Raw genomic sequence first — 22935 nt, forward strand, 5'->3', positions numbered from 1 at the left:
CGAAAAACATCGAGAATTTGACGGCCAGAGACTTAGCCGTGTCTCAGGCGAACACGGACGCAGTCTCCACGGTGAGTTCCATCAGATTCAGCGCCATCGATGATATTCTGACTTACCTCAAATGATTGTGTCTCAAGAAGAGGAGGAAACCGTCGAGAACGACACGAATGATGAGTGGAGGCAAGTGGCCCTCGTCTTGGATCGTCTTCTGTTCTGGATATTTCTTGTGATAAATTTTATATCAACTTTCATAATTCTTATTGTGATGCCAAACGCCAAGAGCTAGGTCGGTGCAGTTATAAATCCTGAAACCGTTAAACCGATCTTCTTTTCTTCTTTTGAAGAGTGTATGATTATTATTTGATGTCAGATGATACAAGATCATGTCATTTGTATGTGTTTTTGTTGTTTTACACATTGTAAAATTGGGTTGTTGTAGTACGGTACAGTGGTATAGCCAATCCGGCGATGTACACCTTACACTTCAGGCAACATGCAATTATACGGTACAATGTAAAGTGTGACATGGGCAATAAATGCCTAGTGGTCAGTCCAGGTCTTTAGCAGAAATAGACCGAATGATAATCTGAGGTTTTTCTTTTTATTTCAACCTTTTTTGGCATTGTGTAAGTCTATTGGCTTTATAACATTTATGCATATTTTGTGTTGTCTCAAAGAGCACAGCACTTCTGATACCTCATTGCAAAATGTAAATGCATAAAAAATATCTTAGTGAATGTCGGTACACAAAATCACGACTTTCTCACAAGCTCATAATAGCATAAGTACCGGTCACAATCATGGATGCTTTCCTCCAGATATCTCTTGCCAAGGTGCGTGAATGTTGTAGAACGCTGTAGAGCCCAGCTTGGTAGACTCAGGATCAACTTACATCTTTTGAGGAAGAGCTATATGTCTCTCAATCCTGCTCTTGTCTCCTTAGATGCTGGAGCCCATTAGTTGATGAAATCTTGAGTGCAGTTCCACTTGATCAAACCTAGTAGAGACCATGGCCCCAATTACTGTGAAATAATAAAATGGTCACAGAAGGACTTGATGAAGTTGATTATAAACAAAACAAATGCGATTCGCCATGAGCAGACAAAATCTTAGCAGATTCCACCGATTGAAGACTAGAGTTGAAGTCCATCACTGCACAATTTTCTTGTCAGGCATCTCTTGACGGCAATTTCAATAACATAGTAACACCTGTGCTTAAAACAGCCCCTGTCGTATGGATGAGTAGCAGACTTTAATTATATCACAGGTGCACAGTCGATATTCCCAGTACACTGTGCTCCACACGTTTCCCTGGATACTACACAGTCATGTGGGAAATCTCTTTCATCTGCTTAGGCATAAAATGTGTGGTAAAATGCTCTGCCGTGTTCAAGGCGAAAGTGTGAGAATTGAAATTGCATTTGACAACTTTTCCATCAAATTCGCAATTATTTGTTTCCAGCTGTCATTTCCAGTGCCGTTCTTCCCCAAGCATGATGTTGTTTGCAAATAAGCTATCAGAAATGTCACAACTGTCACCAGATGACGCTGGAGAGTAGTGAAAGGAAAATTGTTTGCCTACAATGTTGTTGGCCTTTCATCCAAATGGTCACAAATCATATCTATAATATCGCATCCTTCGGCAAGCCACAAAATGAAAGTGAAAACTCATTTTGCTAATTGACAAATACAGTATTAAAATACCAAAGAAATGAAAAGTTAAATGGCAAGCTTAATAAGACAATTGTAAGATTAACTGGCTATGTGTTGTGTGTGACACTTATATCAGGGGTGCACTAGAACTCCTCCACGAATTGTGGCATTGTGTAGTTCACGACGGTCACATGTCATTCTTACCATATACCCGTCTTACGTCCGTGTGGGTTCTGATATTACTGCCTATGCTGTGGTCTGTTATATTGTATTCCTGCATACAGAGGAATTCTTCTGCTGAATTAAACGTCCCCGAGGCCTAGTCACTTCGCATTATTTTAAATATATAATCGTATATTAAATGTGGTTACAATACAGCATTTTGAGTAATTCTAGAGCAGTGATGTCTAATATAAGCAAGTAATATCACTGCATATTTTATGTTATCTAATTCTGCTTAAACAATGGTACTTGAGGTGGGTTGGTATTTCCACATTTTTGAAGCCTTTATATGAACAGTTAAAACAAAACCCTATCTAGGGTTGTGTGAACCATGACAATTTACCAACTATCTTATTGTCGTCGCTGCTCTAATTTTACTCTCTTTTTTATTATATTCTATTAATAGTTTTGACTTGGAGAAAAAATGTCAATGACAAAATCCTGCAAAGCAGGAGACGAAATGTAGATTACCTGTTGTGAAAACACGACAGTCACTGTTATATAGGCCTACTGACGCGATGGTGTTGTGTTATGCACGTTACATTTACAATAATCAGAAAGTCCTACCACTAACTATTGTAGATCAACATGTATCCTTCGTCTCTGGGACTGAGGAAACCAAGAGTACCACTCAATTAATTAACCAATAAATCAATATTAAACAACGGATTTTTTTGGTTGATCTAACGGCCAGTCATCTATATAATTTATCCTTCCGGCCAAATAAACATCAGACGAGGGGTTCATTTTAAGGTTTCTGCCAATGCACCTTTATTTTAATAAATCCACGAATTAAGCAATGACTAAGCTTAGGACAACAACAAATAGGCATATCCCTTAGTTTTCAATGAGCCACGCTTTATAGCCTGATGATGTATCAATCAACACGTGAGAGTATACATAAATGTATTTCCGAATTAACTACAATTGTGTTTATTTCCCAGATTCTAAAGGTAAGAAATATGTAATTTAATCACTTGATGTTGATATGTAACAATGACTCTATGTTTTAAGGCGTTATGTTCTCGACAAATTTGCATGATTCAAACGATTTACTCCTGTTTATACTAAACCACCGTAAGATTAACAATGCTCAAACATCTAACGCCATCAAACATTTGTTAAAACCACAAAACGTTGCTTCCTACACTTTTGGTTATAGAAAGCAAAATCCTACCATAAGTCTAGTACCAAATAAGCCATTGACCAATAACCGCTATGGATTCTACTCAAATGGGCTACATTATGTGTAGCTTGCTGTTCGCCTGCTTGTGCGTCGGTCACAAGCCAGTAGCTTGTGCTTACCGCCCCGGGCGTCTCTTTCACAAGTCGGTAGTTTGATGTTTGCCTACTTGTGCATGTCTGTCACAAGCCGATAGCTTGCGTTTACCGCCCAACGCGTCTCTGTCACAAGTTGGTACCTTAGCGTTTGCCTGTCTTTGCATGTCTGCCACAAGCCGGTACATGTGCTTACCGCCCCACGCGCCTCTGTAACAAGTTGGTAGCTTGGTGTTTGCCTGCCTGTGTATTCCTGCCACAAGCCGGTAGCTTGTGCTTGCCACGCGTCTCTGTCACAATCCGACAGCGTAATCGTTTTTCAGCGTTGGAATAATCACTAATATTAGTAAGGTTGACGCAACAGTCACGGTTAAGAAGAACCAAAACAACAGTCTGTCAACTACCAGTGCAACTTGCTTCCATTCGTTGATAACCTCACATTCAAATTCTTCTGCGTCACTCTTAGCCACCAGCAGTTTTAGATAATTCAGAATATCTTCAATGGCCGTCTTTCTCGCGCTGGCTTCACATGTGTACGCCTCAGAAAATGAGTCTTGACGAGTCAAGTCACTCATTTGCCCAACCCGGAACTCGTTGGTGAGGTTTTCCCCATGTGCCATGAACATTTCTGGAATCGTATTCACATTTACTGCTGTAGACGGTCCAGATTCTGCCATAAGACGTGTACGCAAATCCTGGGTTTCTTGTTTAAATTTAACGTCCTTTATTTTCCCTGAAGCTCGTCTTTTCTTCTTTGTTTTGAATTTTGGACACTGACAATGTACGAGTCGCGCCAGTCCCTTCAGCACGAGAGTCCTTACCCATTGTGGAACTTCCCTCTGGTTTGGTGAGCAGTGGTAAAGCTTTAGTACCATAACGGTTAATATGACAGATGCACACGTCACTGCCATTGACAAGGTTAGGTATATACCTGAAAAATATTAAACAGAATAACCTCATTCTTATATCTTTTCTCGCATACCATTCTCTGTTTACTTTTGTCCCATGCACTGAAAATATACAACCATATCATCCACTCTAAATTTATACATTAAGGAGCCGGTTTTACCGCGCTGTCATAGTGGTATATGAACGTGAGCCTAAATACTGAGGCGACGTAATGTAATATTCGCAGTATTGGTCGCCATAGTACGTGCGTGTACATGTTCTTTGCAAACGTATGTAATGGTCGACATGCTACATACGTGTACGTACGGGTTATATGTACAGTATCGGTGGCTACATAATGGCATTTACATGCCCGTTATACGCATACACGTAGTGCTGGTGGCTATACTACATGGTATTTACGTGAATGTAAATATTATACGCACAGAAATGATCTCCACAGGGGCATTTGTGAACCTACCAAATCAGGGTTCGTCAATTAGACACTACAATGTGCACACAAGAAACAGTTTGATACTGTTACATTTGAATTATATTTGTACAATATATTTGTATATTTGTCTATTAATCAATGAGCTCATGCTGGCTTTCTCTCCAGCCGTACGTGGGAAGGTCTGCCAGCAACCTGCGGATGGTCGTGGGTTTCCCCCGGGCTCTGCCCGGTTTCCTCCAACCATAATGCTGGCCGTCGTCGTATAAGTGAAATATTCTTGAGTACGGCGTAAAACACCAATCAAATAAAAAAAATAAATAAATTATATCAATGAGTCTAAAACTAGTCTCGATTCGAGACTGTAACCTTCAGTCAAGCACATATTGGAAATCAACTGGATTCTGTATATTAGCAAATTGACCAAATGTAACGTGTCCATTCGTAAAGTCTACACTTTACACATGACTTACAGGAAATCCAAGGTTGAATTTTGGGAGAATATAGGAATACAGGAAATACGTGTTAGAGGGCAGAAAGTATTTCTGTAGCACGGGACATTTCCATTGGAGAAAGCTGCTATACATCTTCACATTACCTTGTTGTCGGCAACCTCAGCAAATGGGATATAAATGTTTTATTGTTTTATTTATATTGTTGAGCTGCCCATGCTCTATGTCAGAGTGCCATGGGTAAGCATGCAGACGATTACAGGCAATTCAATAATGATTTATGTACGTATACACCATACTTAAGATTGTTTCACTAATACGAGGACGACCAACATGGTGGGAGGAAATCGGGCAAAACTCAGACAAAACCCACAACCATCCGCAAGTTGCTGACAGACCTTCCCACATAAGCTCACATCGACCGCATTGGTGAGAGACTCAAGAGTCATTGTGCTGCACAAGCACGCTAACCGCTAGGTCACGGAGGCCCCATTCAATAATGTTTCTCACATGCTCTTCCTGATTTACTGATACAGCGGCTGTAAGCTTCATGCTTGATGGCAACTAGCGTGCCCAGGGTAAACCACGGTGCTGGTCATTGTTCTGAGATGTCAATTATTGGCTAAAGAATTTTCAAAAGTCGTCTTTATAAATTCCATCACTAGGTTTTCACTGAGAAGACCTAGATACAACGAAGTCATTTTCATCACCAGTCAATACACTTATTAAACATCTGAAATTGTGAGCTAGAGACAATACAGAGATGTACATCCACAGTACAACTCAATAGGAACCTATCCATTTAACTATATAGGTCCACACATGTAGGTTATCCAGAGCTAACAACTGAAATCTGTGGGCTACACAAAGGTCATAATTTTGTGCAAGCTGGCCTTTTCTTGTCGAAATGTCGTGATTAACAAGATATTGAGATTTAAAATGCTGTGTAACGTCATCAATAGGAGAGTGTTGTGCGGCACCATGCAGTCTGTTTCACAATTCAATATATCGATGGAATGAGAAAATTAGCTGAAAATTGAGCGCATTTTGTGCGAAACAGACATCTTTAGAAAGGCGCAGGGATACACAATGTCACATGCTCACCGCTCTTTGCCTCTGAGAAAGCCAAGCTGCGCAGGTATGATAAGAGCTTCATATTTGACTTTTAACTTATTTTAATCAGTTTGCACTTATCATAAAAAATATAAGTATCAAGCAGTTATAGCATTCTCCAGGTGATATTTATTTCGTTCACTTTCTTCACTAGAGTTAATCTGCTTGTTATATTGACTAAATTGCCAGACTACTAAACAGGTTCAAAGAGGTATGTTTGTATAATTATTAGAGTAGCTGGTAAAATCGTATTGCTGACTTCACTTTGCAAATGTTTAGGTTTTCACTTGAATGAGAAATCTCATTATTACAAGAGTTCAAAGCACTGAAATATTCATCAGATGGTAAGAGAGGTACCAGCAGAGAGGACAAAGCACGTCTGAGATTGGACTTTGTGGACATGAAAGACATATTTCATAAGAGTTAAAAAATTCTAAAAATATGTTTTCATTTTACGGACAGTGGATATATACTTCCACATTTTATAGAAGGCTATACTTAAGAAGATATGAGACACAATTCTTACAAATGCGTTTTACAAATATATGTACAGGTCATACCGACTAATACTAATAATTATTGGATTATTGATCCCTTGTATCCACTATATTCTCTTTCATACACAAATGTGCTTTATTTCAGGCTGCGTTTTATTCATGGTGAGGAGTGTGATTTGTGGCATCCACTTGCTATGTGACTAACAAAGCAGGAATCAAATATTTCAGAAGGAAATCATGGGCAAAAATGGAAAAGAGTGTCAGATCTCTGTTGTAAGGAAGAAACATAACATGAGAAAAAAATACCTATTTGATAACCATAAGTGCATTACTGCGAGAAAAAGCCATGGTCCATGTTGTCCTGAGCTTACACATGTAAAATGGAAAAGTAAGATATTCTCAAGGTATTTCCTGTCGATCAATTCTGACAATACCGTACGAAGAATGTCGTGATACCTGTAATACAGATAACACAAACGTACAATATGCTTGTGTCCTGTATTCGTTTGTGACAGTGTAAAGAAAGTTTTCAAAAGCTTTCACATGTATCAAGGGTTACAGGCTTAAAACAAAGAATAATGCGCTGGTGGTATGGGACAAATGTAGAATTTGATGATGATGATGTCTATTAAGGCTTGTACCAGACGCGAATGGATCCCATTGTCTCCTGGATACCACTTGAATTCAAATCTTGCCTAAATCTACGTGGAATATATTCCAATTTAAATTTCAAACGAGATGGCTGTATTTATTAATCAATGCATGCACGAACTTTTAAATAGCAGGTTTGTAAATGCGATATAATGTCTCCCCTTCTGTATCACCGAATATAAATCTTATGAATTTTACGAAATTTCACCTTTAGCAATACTTCGTAAAACAAACAAAAGAGTCTGTTGTAAAAGTGTGGGATTGATGTAGCCCACATTTGTGAGAATGAATACGCCAAAGTCTTACCTATTAGAGGGACGAACTCTGAGGTAGATGGCATGTTTTCGGCCACAAGCAGCATGAAGACGGAGTATGACAGAAGCACAGTTATGCCCAGAGTTATTTTCTCCCCCTCGTCTGGGGGGAGGAGAAAGTTGAGCAAGCTAAGGATGCTGAGCCAGACACACGGGAAGATGATGTTTAGCACGTAATACAGGATTCTTCTGTGAATGACGAGGACGATGGTAACGTCAGGGTAGATCTCACTGTCAGTGCCTGTGTAAACCGTTTCATTCCTCTCCACGTTGTACTTTGTTAGCTGCCATTCACCGTTACTTATGTAATTGGCAACGTCCACGAATGGTGTTTTGTTGAAAATGTCCACTTGAGCCTTCTCGTATGTCCACGACCCAAATTTCAACCGACATTCTTGACTGTCGAATGGGAAGAAGGTAATGTCGACCTTACAGGAACTGCGCAGTCGAGCTGGAGGAGACCAGAACACTTTGCCGTCAAAGTGGACCATGGCGTTACTCGGCATGTAACCGGTCGTGTAATCGTCAGCGCTAAAACAAAAAGAAAAACGTCGAAACAAATCAGTTAGAGATGCTTATGGAGGCTGTGCACTACTAACTGAAATTACGCATAGTTCTCCACTGTGACGGGCACGGACTACATTAGGAGGGCTTTTATTTCAAGTCGGATGACAAATTGAGCACCCGTACTTCTGAGTCAAATCTCAGTGCACAAATATAAGATATTTTATCTTTTATATCGTGTTATCAAAATCTGAATTTTCATTTATTTTGCTTCATTTAATGCTAGATATGACGAGGCCATGTAATATGAAGTATTAAACTCTCCTTAACAAGTCATAAAGATATAAAAAAAATATTCCAGGGCCCGCTTACATAAAGCGGCCATAGCCACAATCGCACAATTATAAGCACTGTGACTGAGTTGATCAGTTGATAAATTCCACCGCTTGCACAAAGGATTGAATAGTAAGGTGTTTGGAATTACGATCATGCATACTCGTACATATTCCTGGTCTGTGTAAATGGAAAAAGTACCAGTCAATAAGTTTTTTCAGCCTTCATTTTCAAAAGAGTTCTACTTCATAATAATTCATTAGCTAAACAACAGCATGTGAAACAATTCTCGTAACACCTATATGAGGTAACTAAATTGTGCATCTTTTGAAAAGTTATACTAAAAGGTCTTCCTAACCTTAAAATCTCTTCGTGCAAAAAGTGTGAATTGTAAGTTCGGGCTACGGTCGTGGTCGACTTTGGCATAGGATTCATTTGGGCACGTGGTCCCAGATCCTTCATAGGAATCATGATGAATCCCAGTGTTCTTTACCCTTCTTCTCTTACACACGATCATCTAGAATTCATGTACGGAATGGGTCACTAAGTCTGCTATGGTTGAAAACACGAACTTACTTATTATACAATACAATATCTGGTAACCATAGCTTCTTGGCTGGTATTCGCATAACCCGAAGGCCACTGAAATTGTCAGGCTTCCAGCTAATTCTCTCGTCCATCCATTCCTACAAAACACCAAACTAACCATAACACGTGATACGTGATGCAGTACACTGAGTTTCGTCTGCCAGTCATCATCAGTACATTATCAGGTTAATTAAGGGAGATGTGATCCACAGTCAATTCATTAATAAGCATATCAAGATAAAAATTATCAGGTCACACAGACAATCGAACCTTGGTCCAAACATAAAAGTCCGTGAATAAGGGTTCGGTGATAAAAATCAATCAACTGAGAAAATCCTAGGAGGTCAGTAAACTTCTAGAACAGATGAAAAGTCACTGAGTAATAAATGCAATATATGTATATTTACAGATGATCAGAGCTTTTAAACTTACGTGTTCTAGCCAAGCGTTTGTCACAAGAACCTGATTTTTCTCCTCCTACAAATCACAAATCAACAACAACAACAACTTTATGACGTATCTGCGTGCACTTTGTTTATTTCATTCAGTTTAACTTCGAAATAAAGGAATTTTTCAGGTAGAGGACATGGAAGGACATGAACAGGGGGTTACAGTAACAAGGGCTGATAAAGGACGATTTTATACTTAGGATCATATAATGATTTTTCTCAATGTAATAAGACGTATGAATAAAAAGACGTGACATTTTGTGACTGTGTCGTCGACCTTATCAATACCCGTTGTCTCTTATTACCACAGTGGTGGGATTATACGGGACAGTCAATAAATAATGCTATTGTCTCCCTTATGCACATAACTGCGGCTAGAACAAACACACACAGAATGATTTTTTAAAAAAACTGAACAATTCGCGTAGCAGTCCTCAGCAATGACTTTCTAGTTCAGGAACCTATTTACTGTGAACGCAGCAACCTACAGATGTCATGGCTTTCATCCAACCAAAATGCTGTCCGCCTTCAAATAAGTGAAATATCATTGTGTTTGGCAGGAAGCACCAATCAAATAAATAAAGAAATCAATACTACAAGGTATTCTTATGCGATTTTACTTCTAAGCAGAAACAGACAAAAATGAAAATAAGTAAAATGAATATGGACGTTGTTAAGTCACAAACCGTATAACTTGCCTAATATACCACTGTTCTTGTGGAAATATAATTTAACGTTTTAGGTATGCTGGTCTGGGGTGAAAATATAAAAATTTGGACGCTTTTATTTTTTTATAAAATCAGTAAAAGTTGAGATGAGATGAGCATCTACCAGAAACAAATTTCATAGTGATATGGCGTGCAAACATAAAACTTAGGACGCTTTTAATTTTTTAAAATTAGTAAAAGATTTACAGCATATGAACATCTTCTAGAAATAAATTTCATTGTGATATGGCATGCAAATATAAAACTTTAGACGCTGTGTTTTTTATGAAATCAGTGAAGTTTTACAACAGATGAGCATCTACTAGAAACAAATTTCATTGTGATATGGCATGCAAATATAAAACTTTAGACGCTTTTTTATGAAACCAGTGAAGTTTTACAACAGATGAGCATCTACCAGAAACAAATTTCATTGTGATATGGCATGCAAATATAAAACTTTAGACGCTTTTTTATGAAATCCGTGAAGTTTTACAACAGATGAGCATCTGCTGGAAACAAATTTCATTGTGATATGGCATGCAAATATAAAACTTTAGACGCTTTTTTTATGAAACCAGTGAAGTTTTACAACAGATGAGCATCTGCTAGAAACAAATTTCATTGTAATATGGCATGCAAATATAAAACTTTAGACGCTTTTTTACGAAATCAGTGAAGTTTTACAACAGATGAGCATCTACTAGAAACAAATTTCATTGTGATATGGCATGCAAATATAAAACTTTAGACGCTTTTTTTATGAAACCAGTGAAGTTTTACAACAGATGAGCATCTACCAGAAACAAATTTCATTGTGATATGGCATGCAAATATAAAACTTTAGACGCTTTTTTATGAAATCCGTGAAGTTTTACAACAGATGAGCATCTGCTGGAAACAAATTTCATTGTGATATGGCATTTAAATATAAAACTTTAGACGCTTTTTTTATGAAATCAGTGAAGTTTTACAACAGATGAGCATCTACTAGAAACAAATTTCTTAGTGATATGGCATGCAAACATAAAACTTAGGACGCTTTTAATTTTTTAAAATCAGTAAAAGATTTACAGCATATGAGCATCTACTAGAAACAAATTTCGTTGTGACATGGCAGGCAAATATAAAACTTTAGACGCTGTGTTTTTTTTATGAAATCAGTGAAGTTTTACAACAGATGAGCATCTACTAGAAACAAATTTCATTGTGACATGGCATGTGTTATGTGCACGACTGGCGTCAGTTTCTAAATTTAGCTTGCCACTGTTTACATACGCTGAGTTCAGCGCCTGCTGTCTGCCTCTACCTTAGTATATTCCAGAATGCGCTCAGTTCGGTGCCTGTTTGTTTACATCAAGTGTTCAGGAATTTTCTTATTCTAGACAATTCCACCAGGCTATATAAGAGCTATGAAAGCAGGTCAAAAGGAGGGAACGAAGAGAACGGAAAATTATTGAGAGTTTTGGATGCTTTCGCTGTGTATTACTTCAGTAGGCCCTTTGTGCTGAATTTTGGTGTCTTTATAGCCTCTGGCTTTGTTATATCTCCACCGAGCTCTTGTTCAGTCCGAGCTTGTATATTTGATTCGTGCTCTTGTGTACACAGTGGTTATTAGTACACGGACCCTGTCTGTGGACTTTTGTGTATATTTCGTCATACACTCAGTTATACTGTGGATTTTCCCTCTTGTGAATTTGCCTCTGAGCATTTATGCCTGTGTGGTATATATTGTGGAATATATGCGTCCGTTTGGACTTGACACCGTAAGTACTTTAGTATTTGTATAGATACTGCTATCCTTTCTTGTTAAACTTAAGTACTTTAGTATTTGTATAAGTCTTATTATCTGTTCTTGTTAAAGCTAATAAATTGTTGTAAAATAAAATCTGCTGGTTTTGGTTACTTTTTTGTGCGGCTAAACTGTCGTGTATTTCGAACAAGCCATATCTTTATAATACAGACAGTTTGGGTCGTAACACACGTAAATATGAAGTTTTGGACGCTTTTATTTTCATAAAATCAGTAAAAGTTTTCTGTAAGTAAAACAGATGAGCATCTAGCAGAAACAAATTTCATAGTGATATGGCATGCAAATATAAAACTTTAGACGCTTTTTTATGAAATCAGTAAAGTTTTACAACAGATGAGCATCTACTAGAGACAAATTTCACGGTGAACTTTCACAGAAACTTACATCGAAGCATAGATTTTGAGAAACGGAAAACAGTTCTGGTGGCTACCCATTTCCCTTCATTATAAACATTCACGAAAGACAGTATTATGTAAGGTTTCCTAACCCCGTTTGTTGTAAACTCGTTCATTAACCAGGGGTAAATAAACATATCGACTAATACAAGGGAATGTTTGCTCACCATATCCATAATCTGAATGAGAGTGAAGCCGAATGTGACCTGGACGTTCTCTGAAGAATTGAACACGGGTCGTACACTCTCGTCATAGTGATTACTTGTGAAGATCTCGTTAAGAAGTCTTTGCTCGTCGGGGATTCTATCGTCCTCGTCATCATCTTCGACATCACTTTCCTCCCGCACCTCAAAAGCTGGTAACAAAGTTGTATCGCTAATTCTAAGATAACATGAAACATAATCATGTTGCTTAAATGTTGACAGAAATTTCTTGAAATATTTTCTCTGACGCAGAAAAAATAAACCGATTAGAAACCCAGCAATAGTAGTCTGGTAATTTGCTAATCTATTCATTTTCAAGTAATTTAATTCGAGTTGACTTAAATTAAAATTGACAACGCAATGGCTTGCAGAGAGTCATTATGGTCTCATATAAAGATACTATTTACTTTAAAATCTCTTTCCGTTTTTATGCGTGAATAACTGTTTCTTGATTCGCACGGCAGGGCTAAAGTAGAAAGCTATAAAATTTTACTGAAACTGACAACTGAAAAGAGCATCCACAAGATTCTAAAACTAAAAGCTACAATAAGAACCGTGTGAAGAGAGGAAAAAGTGTCGCTCCTCAAAAAAAAGATACATGTACTTCACACAACTCTATACGGGCACTGGCAGTAAAGTCGATAAATTATGGATCCAAATTTATTGATTGAATGCCACAACAAAAAGAAATAAAGTGTGTTTCAAATACTATTACATTCGTCACCCGTTTAAGTTTATCAGTTTTAGTTTATCCAAACATTTATACATTAAATGTAGCAGTATATGTACCGTTAATAGCACATTCAAAATAATTGCCTATGTATAGACTATCCAAACTACCCTACTGTCCTGTGGCATATTATATCTTATCAAAAATGCATATAAAATAATAGCAATAATTTGCATATCTGTACAGAAGAGGTACGTGAATCGTATGCAGTTAATTAAGCAATGCGTTTGCAAGGTATACTTAGCAATGATACATTTTCAGAAACAGTTACTATTACAAAGTGAATTTAGGAGACTAACCGAAAATTGAATTCTAACCTAGAATGGAAAAAAGATGTATAATGAAACAATTTTGTAAACCAGCTTGAGTTTGGGTGTACATCGGGCAGGCAGTGACCAACAAGCCAAAGACGCTACAGCACAATGTCATGCCATGCATCACACAGTCGTTGTGATAACAAAAACAGCGAACTCAACTGGATTTCCACTCCGATTTGCCACAAATCCCAGCAAAGAATGGACTCAGTAAAGCGAGCAACGCAGATATTTCTCACTCTAGTTTGTTTTTAATCGTAGAAATTGGTGGAGAGTGAACAGTCATGTCGAGCTCAACCGTAATTCTTGGCGAGAACAACAATATTTCTGCAATTTCGTTCTCCGGAACTTAGTCATGCTCATTTCCCGTGGCACTTATTTAAAGACTACAGTGTGATGAAAGTAAATATGCGAAGAGATATCTATCTCAACTATGTTTTGACGAAGGATGATTACAGTCATTCGATAGTAATGGGTAGTTCTGAAAACTTGACCGGCTTTAATCAGATTTAGGTTGTGCTATGACCGCAGATCTGTATAAAACCGTCATTACTGCTGTCGTTAAGCCACAGATCTTTCAAATGCTGTGCAAATCTAGCACGGCTGAACCAATCAAGTCCAGCTCAACATTCTAACACGATATCATAACAATCTAGCACGATAAAACATTCGCTGTAATTGTTTTTATAATGGAAATATCTCACACTTTTTCAAGTCGTACACAACAATAAATTTGATACAACTTTACCTATTTATAATTCAGGAAGTTAGTCTCCGCAGCTTGATACGCAAACCAGAAACCAAATTCCAGTTAAAAACCTGAAAATAATTTTTTCCTATGCGTTTGTTAACGGTTTCAGTGTGATTTGCTTTCCTGTTAAACTTCGACACTTCAAAAGAATAGTTTCGTTTCAGGGAAAAAAATTCTAGAATAAACGGAGAAAGATTGTTTTTTGCACGGAAAAAACATCAGGGCGGTTACGTGTGGACGTTTGTCTTTTCTTCCAGGATATGTTGTATTCCACATCAACGACCACTAGGTCCAGTGCTACAGTGTTTAGTCCTAATGGAGATTTTTCGAGATTTGCTGTGGCCCCACAGGGATAGGAATACTAATGGAGGCTAAATGAGGCTGAGCCGATGAGGCTGTGTTTCTACTACCCTGTATATTATGATACCCAGACAGTAAACGAGACTTTTATACGATACTGCATTAAGCCATAAAAGGCAGGATACAGGCTCTATTACATTTTAATTGCTTTTAATCTTAGCTAAGGCTGAGTAAAGCCGGACTTTCTGCACACGTACTTAACGTTAATACTCTCAATTAAATGGGAATCTCATCCTATCTGTCAGACTTCACCCTACATGATAAGTCGTATAGTTACCCGATATGTCTACATGGAAAGTTAAGAGCTAAAAACTGAAGTCAAAGGAAAATCTCATAAAGGGGCTACAACGTTCTGAAAATTATAAATGCAAAAGCATTGTTCTCCTATGTTAATAGAAATTGAAGCTGGCATTTTTACGGGGAATTGAACACGAAAACATCTAGCAGCAGTGTTTCTGCCAGCGGTGATAGAATTACGTGATGTGAGTCATAAGGCTTCTCTTACGTATCAATGAGAATCCTAAAATACAATCATAGTGAAAACAGCTTGAAACAGCAGCTACCTTCGTCTGTCACGACAGACTATGAAACAAATAGCAGTCCCAGGTTAACACAAAAAACGTGTAACACCATCACGTGAGAAACTCTAATAATCCTACATGTAGTTAACTCTTTCAGTTGACTGTCTACGCTTTGTTTCTTATTTGGAAGATTGCGGCCCATTTTCACATTTTCTTTTACATTTATGTTAAATTTACTCAGAGTTTGCAAATTATCGTCAACGTAAAATCTGAGACAGTAGGAGGAGTTTGTCCGAAAATTGCAGCCGCGTTGGAGCCTAGTTAAAAAAAAACAGCAGACTGACCTGGCCGTCCACCGTGTCGTCTCGAAAGAAACGGATACACTCTAGTGTAGGGCGGCAAAATGAAGCCAAGTGTGACTGAAAAAAACCCACGAATTTTAAATAAAGCTTGCCCTGTAACGTTTAAATAGTGATGATTTTACGTAGTGACCAGAACGAAAATTGGAAGTAATCTGCCGGTTAAAACTTTCTAGCCGTGTCAGAACACTTCCCTCTATGAAATACGTTTGGAGTGGACTTAAAGGCTGTTGGAAATTTTGTAATATATGTCAATTAATAAAGCAATTGTTTTGATGTAACCGGAAACACGTCCTCATAAACATCCTAGTGTGATGACAGTGTAAGTGACTGTCAGTCTGATTCTTCAATGTAAAAGGCATTACTCTGCCCCCCCCCCCCCCCCCCCCCCCATCCCCAACGCAAGCCGGGTGACGATACTGACCATAATTACTACAGGAAAACAAATGACTTGATTCTCGGAAGTGGACACATGTAAAAGAATGCTTGTCCTTTATTATGATTTTCGACTCTGTTATCTTACGGGAACTGCATAGTTACACATTATATAAAATTGGCCTTCTCGACAGCATAACAGAAGGCAGGTGGCACAAAAATCACATCTGACTCAGACCTATGTTAACCTGATCATTTTTCCACATATTGGTTAATAGCTATCATGTAGTGACTCCTCAAAATAGCAGCCTTTAAGACTACCAAAAACTTGAGCTGGTATTTTTGTTCTTTTAACCAAGGAATTCTTCCTAACAGTTAAGTGTATGCATCATTTTTTTTTAACGCAGATACTGATTCTAAAGTTTGGCATTGGCTGATACCTTCCATACATTAGTGTGCTGCAGAAGTAATATGTCATTTGTTTGACTGATTTGCCCATGTATTTAGAACACCATTCAATGCGGTCGCCTTGCCAACGTATTTGTACACCTGCTCACTGCATGGAAGCACTTAATTGTCGCCGTATTTGTGCCGCTTCTTGAAAGAACCCTATGTCCAAGCATTCACAGCGCTCAGTGGAACGTCTAGCCGACGAATTTATAGTTGAGGAGGGCCCCGTAAGTAGATGTATACCGCTGCCAAATGGGACCCCATGTTGGTGTATTTACAGGCTGCCGAGTGGCACCCCATAAGTCAGTGCGCTTATAGCACTGCTCAGTGGGGCCGCATGCCGACATATTTAAACTGCTGCTCAGTGGAACGTCGTAAGCCAATGTAGTTATAGCGCTACTCAGTGGGACCGCATGGTGACATATTCAAACTGCTGCTCAATGGAACGCAATGCGCACATATTTACCGTACTGCTCCGTGAAACCAATACCGACGTAAGTATACCTAGGCTCAGTGAGATTCTCATTTCTTGCATATACAGCGCTACCGAGTGGAGCCCTATAAGCCAATATATTTACTGCTCACATATTTGCAACAGTGCTCATGCCATGCCATGCGGATTTATTCAAGTATAACGCCTACTTGCACGACGCTCTCCCTAATTAATGATAATAATGACCGCAACGTTCTCACATTGGGCTAAAGTCCACGGCTGAGACACATATGTAATAAAATATTTAGGCCAGAGAGGTTAATGCCGTGGATGCCGTGTTACGACTTTAATATTGGAAAATATGAAAAATGCTCCATGCAGATGTACGTGTACATGCAATACAGTTGTCCTTATTATGAGTATTTGCGTCTTTGAACAACAGAGTTACGGTAAAATCGCAGTATTCGGCCTTTAGAAATACTCTCTATACCACGTTGCCTAGGGAAATTGACAAAGACATACATTTTGTGGCTTTTGGCTTTTCCTGATAAAGAGTAATGACGGCTCTTGTGCCGCTCCTATTGTTCTTTATCGATCTGATCATTTACCGCAAGTATTTCGCTGCTCAGAGCCAAACGGCAAGAAAAGATGGATTGGACGAATTTAGACACGCAAAATAAATCGCTATCCTAGAATTGGAGACTTTTATGCTCGTTCAACATGCTAGTTTTTCTGTGTGTTTACTTCGTTCCATATTGGACAGCTGTGCCATTTAACCATGCATCGGGCTGCAGTGAACCACGCGTTCCACAGCCATTCTGCTGGCTATGTGAACACACATGCAAGACGTAATCACAAAAGTTTATAAAACTACAAGCTCAGACTTCAGGCAGGCTAGAATTATACACAACAATAATGCAAGAAAAAACATGTGTGACAATATTTTTAGAATACAGAAGTTGTGCCTAAGAGGAAGAAGTGGTGAAATAGACATACCACTATCAGTACAGAAAACATCTCTATCCCCTCACCCCGGAATACAAAACCTGCGAGTTGCTACGCATTTAATAAAGCACTGCCACGGATAAAACACAGCTGATATCCTTGGTATATCTCATACTCTCTCCGCGTCCGATTTTCCTCGGTTGTTTAAGATACATTCTTAGATGATTACTCCCCACACACTTCCGGTCAACAGGGAGGAGACAATAAAAGAAAATCAGGCCTTAAATATCAAACGAATCAGTAAATTCGTTGCAACTTTGTGAAGCTAATGCTAATCTATGCCATCAAACATAGGGCTCATTTACATGCAACTTCATGATGTCGTAATTCGAATTGCTTTGGTTAAGCATTTCTAGCCCATGTCAGCCAGGAGATACTTGTGTGGAAGACATCTCTCTGATATGGACTAAGGAATCGCAGGCTGGCAGTCGATAGCTGATGGTCCGGCTTCGATACAGTCTGCATGGTAACCATGCGTGGGACGTTACCGGCTCAATTATTTTCATTAGGAACGAGACGGTTAGATATATTTTTTGTGTCCATTACTGACGGCGAGAATCAATGGAGACGGCCATAACCTCTTGATGTATATAGTCTGTGTTGTAACCCGTTCGGTTTTATTCGGCCATTAGTTAAGCCGCTCTTTCGAAGCGACAGGTTTATTTCGATCTTCAGTAAAGCAAATAAAACAAATTAATCTAGCTCAGTGTGAGCTCAAATTGATGATGAATATTACTGTATGGCAGCCGAATTTTATCTGATATGATACCTGAGATTTGTCCGGTATACTGTTGATCGCAGGCAGAATGTCGGCAGTTGTGTCACCAGAAGAGGTTTATAGCCATTGGGTATCAGCATTCAAGTATGTACTTGATATGTATTAGAGGTACTAGGGCGGTATCTTTATACACCAGGATATCTTTCCCAGAGACAAGACCCTCTGACCTCACAGAACAGCATACCTTCATCACAGACAAGGCTCTCTGACGTTGAAGAAGACGATATCTTCCTCACAAACAAGGCCCTCTGACCCCAAAGAAGAGGGTACCTTCATAACAGACAATACCCTCTAGCCTCACACAAGAGAATACCTTCATCACAGACAAGACCCTTTTACTCAACCAAACAGGATGTCTTCATCACAGACAAGGATTTCTGGCCTCCAAGAAGAAGATACTTTCCTCAAAAACAAGGAGCTCTGACCCCAGAGAATAAGATACCATCCCCACAAACAAGACCTTCTGACTTCAAAGAAGAGGATACCTTCCCAAGAAACAAGACCTTCTGACCTCAAAGAAGAGGATTCCTTCCTCAGAAACAAGACCTCCTGACCTTAAAGAAGAAGATACCCTCTTCACAATCAATACCCCCTGACCTCACAGAAAAGAAAACCTTCCTTATAAAGATCACACAAGGTCCTCTGGCCTCATAAAATGGACTACCTTCCTTGACCCATTTTTCCTCATTTATTTTAGAGTTACCTTATTTTCTTCGCGATTTTAAGCTTAAGCATGCTGGCTCATGTGTGTGGACATGAAATTCATTTGAACATCATTTGCCAATGTGGCTGTTACCAAGCATCTACGAGTTCTTCCTTTGAATGCGACAAAACCGAAGATGAAGTAATGCAATTGAGTCCATGTCTTAAACGTCTTTGAACAATACCACTTGATGAGATGTGCATTTGTAGCAAACACGTGCTGTGAATCATAAGTCTTAAATCTCATTCTGATATTTTATCATCTGAAAAGCGAATCTTCACTAAAGCCCACTCGGTTCAGTTTACCAAGGCAGTAGTGGTCATCATTTGATTAGCGGGCGCCTCTTTTCTCTTCGCAAGCAAATAAATCAATAAAAGTCAAGAACCTCTGTGTCGTTTTTGACTTGGGGCTTTCAACGAGTCGCTCTCCATGGCACTCAGTGAATAAGAGCTGCAGAAAAAGCGGTCTAGCTTAAATATCAACGCCGCGACGGCTCGGCTGGACAAGTTTGACTATTTGCAGTAGTAAACAAATCCATATATATCGGTCTTTGGAAATCCAGAAATAATCTTTTGTCTGCGCTGACAAACTTTGCATGTTATAAACCTCTTATGCTGCGATGTATGTCGTGAAAAAGACAATGGAAGCATTAATGGTTCCAGCAGTGTGAAGTATTTTATGTTAGCTGTGCAGGCATTACCTACGAATAAAATGTTTTAAGACACTTACAGAGATTACTTCAAGTCTAAATTTGATAAGTAACAAACTCCGATGTATCTGCATGTTTCTTGAATCTGAGCTGTTCCCATGAAGTGTTATGACAAGTAATGATGATACTGTGACTAGAGTGTTACTCCAAACCCATTGTGTACATTCATTGCAGAGCGTGTTCAAATACCAAAAATCATAGTTCAAACCGATAACTGGAAGTAAGAATAAAATGTAACAGACAGATAAGTAACTCTCGATATTCTATTTATTTGTCACATATATAGATAATTCGCGTATTTCTTGACGATAATCATTTTTTGACATTGTTACACTCTGATGAAGTCATAAAACAAGAAATACATATAGCTTTACCTGATTGCGACCACTGTGCCACGACAGTCCAGCTCAGTGTTAGAAGCAGGACAGCAGAGATTCGCCTCAGCATCGTAGCCGTTATGTAGGGGCCGGCAGAGAAGACTGACAAGGAGCAGTGGCAGCGGCGGCTTGAGATCCTCAACCCTCAAGGAATGACCGTTAATGGTAAGTGGTGCTCACTCTCCACATCGGCATTACGATGATATACTGATCCTCATGCATACACGTAAAAGTCGACGGTGCATACGTGGATCACCGCTGATATCATTTGGCTTCACGCTCGACCAGTGGCCAAACAGCCAAGTTTACTTTCGGCTTCTGCTTGCATGTCTGAAGACGAGGGCTATAAAAGCAGCGGTATGGATTTGCCCGCATTGAGCTTGACCGCTGAGGCCCTCCCGCTGTCACGAGAGTTCGTTATCCCTTCTCTGTACTAGGAGAGTAAACTTGTGGCAGCCAGCGTATGGTAATCTCTCTCTCTGTATATATATCGATCTCTGGCACCCCCTTTTACCAGGCGAACGAAAACACCCTGTAATTGGTACTTTTAATGGTGTAACACTTAAACGTGCTACAGTGGTGGCAACCCTCCTTTAAACTGGACAGCCACGAACATTACACACACGGATGTAAGTCGTGTACTCACCTAGCCGATTTCGTCATTGCTACAAAATCTAATGAATAGGGAACAGTGAATAATGCACAACTGAGAAGTGTTTACAAGTAAGTGTTTAAATCGGCTAATAACAGCACAAATGAAACGTCCGTGACCAGAGATGAGAAGCCATAGCAAAGCATCAATGGTTGATGCGCTCAGAAGCAGACATGTCATAAAAAGATTATCAAAGCTTGTTGAAAGAAAACTTGAACACGATTACCCATAAGGTGGGTTTCTCAACGTTTATCAGGTAGAGAAACATGACTATCACCTGAAAACTGTTACTTGTATGTAATAATGTATCCACTTTTTTGTTTTTGTTTTGTCACGTGCTCACTAAAGGCGCTGTTTGATCGTGAGCTCAGTGCAGGCGCTTTTTTGTCGTACACTGACCATTGACGATGTTTTGTCATCAGCTGACAGGAGAGACTGTTTTGTCATGAGTTCCCGTGAGAGGTTGTTTTGTCATGAACTCCCGTGAGAGGTTGTTTTGTCATGAACTCCCGTGAGAGGCTGTTTTGTCATGAACTGACAGGAGAGGCCGATTGTCACGAGCTCACAGGAGAGGCTGCTTTGTTATGAGCTTACAGAAGGCGCTGTTGGGGCCATGAGAGTTTGATGTTGATTCATTTCAGGGGCTAGCGGCTTTGCAGTAAACTTACTTTAGGCACTGTTTTGATACGAAACTTCTAGGTGCAGATTGGTAGTGAGCTTGACAAGAAATTCTGTGAACTTGCTGGAGCCAATGTTTGGCTATGAGATGACCACAGGCTCTTTTGGGCGGTGCGCTGATCGGGTTTACGGAAAGCGCTGTTTATTCGTGAGCTGACTGGAGCCGTTAGCTGTTTGGCCTTGAGCCGATTGGAGATGCTTATGAGGTACTTGGGCGTGAGCTGAATACTGTGGGTCGTGTTTTTGGTCGTGAGCTATCGTTGGGCGTTGTTGTTTTATTCTGAGCTTACTGGAGGTGTTTTTGATTCTGAGTTGACTGGAGAAGGTGTGCTTGATACAGAGATGGTGGGAGGAGGAGTGTTTGATACTGAACTGACTGGAGATGTGTTTGTTACTGAGCTGACCGGAGATGGTGTGTTTGATACTGAGATGACTGGAGGTGTGTTTGATATTGCGATGACTGGAGGTGTGCTTGGTTCTGAGCTGGCTGGATGGGGTGTGTTTGATACTGGGCTGACTGGAGAAGGTGTGCTTGATACTGAGCTGGCTTGAGGGGGTGTGTTTGATACTGAGCTGACTGGATGGGTTGTTTGATACTAAGATGACTGGAGGTGTGTTTGATACTGAGATGACTGGAGGTGTGTTTGATACTAAGCTGACATTATGAGGTGTGTTTGATACTAAGCTGACATTACGAGGTGTGTTTGATACTAAGCTGACATTATGAGGTGTGTTTGATACTAAGCTGACATTACGAGGTGTGTTTGATACTAAGCTGACATTATGAGGTGTGTTTGATACTAAGCTGACATTATGAGGTGTGTTTGATACTGAGCTGACCGGTGTCTGTGTTTGGCCCTGAGATGTTTCAATGTGTTGAGTGAAGATGATGTTTTCTCGTGGTTCCATCGGAGACTGTGGAATGGTGTTTCGTATTGAACTGACTGGAAGAGTTTTCCGGGCGTGAGCTAACTTTCTTTGGCTCTCTTTGGTCTTGACGGCTACTAATCGGGGCAATACACAACAGGTTGATGGATTGCGAGATATGATTTCAACACGGACAGATTAGCTCAAATAGTGATTGCTTTGCAAGGCACTATATATATGTATATTTTTTGTGGCACTAGACTTGAGATCGTCTTTTCATTTGAGATGCAGAGAGATAAAGAGATACCGATAAGTCTTCTATTAAAATCAGCGTAAAGATAGGACCAGGAGTCCGTCAGGAT

The 22935-nt window shown here is 39.4% G+C and overlaps 1 protein-coding gene across 1 annotated transcript; it reads right to left on the minus strand.

Moving 5' to 3' along the window:
• Nucleotides 1-3446: 3446 nt before the first annotated feature.
• On the minus strand, nt 3447-22615 carry LOC135473371 (neuronal acetylcholine receptor subunit beta-3-like). The gene is made up of 6 exons (XM_064753220.1): nt 21837-22615; nt 12476-12689; nt 9377-9421; nt 8933-9042; nt 7512-8050; nt 3447-4084 (listed from the first exon to the last, which is right to left on the minus strand). Exons 1-6 carry the CDS (start codon nt 22613-22615, stop codon nt 3447-3449), a joined length of 2325 nt encoding a protein of 774 aa, XP_064609290.1.
• Between the last annotated feature and the right edge of the window lie 320 nt (nt 22616-22935).

Source organism: Liolophura sinensis, chromosome 8, assembly GCF_032854445.1.
Source record: "Liolophura sinensis isolate JHLJ2023 chromosome 8, CUHK_Ljap_v2, whole genome shotgun sequence".
In the NCBI taxonomy this organism is placed as follows: Eukaryota; Metazoa; Mollusca; class Polyplacophora; order Chitonida; family Chitonidae; genus Liolophura; species Liolophura sinensis.

Bases quoted from the DNA above. Each gene is read 5' to 3' on its own strand.
- LOC135473371 (XM_064753220.1), bottom strand. From the start codon at position 22,615: ATGGAACCACGAGAAAACATCATCTTCACTCAACACATTGAAACATCT. The intron at 12,690-21,836 runs GTAAACCCGATC...ATGTTATCTTAG, and splicing joins ACGAATAAACAGCGCTTTCC to AATTAGCGATACAACTTTGT. The intron at 9,422-12,475 runs GTGAGCAAACAT...TGTGATTTGTAG, and splicing joins TCATTCAGATTATGGATATG to GAGGAGAAAAATCAGGTTCT.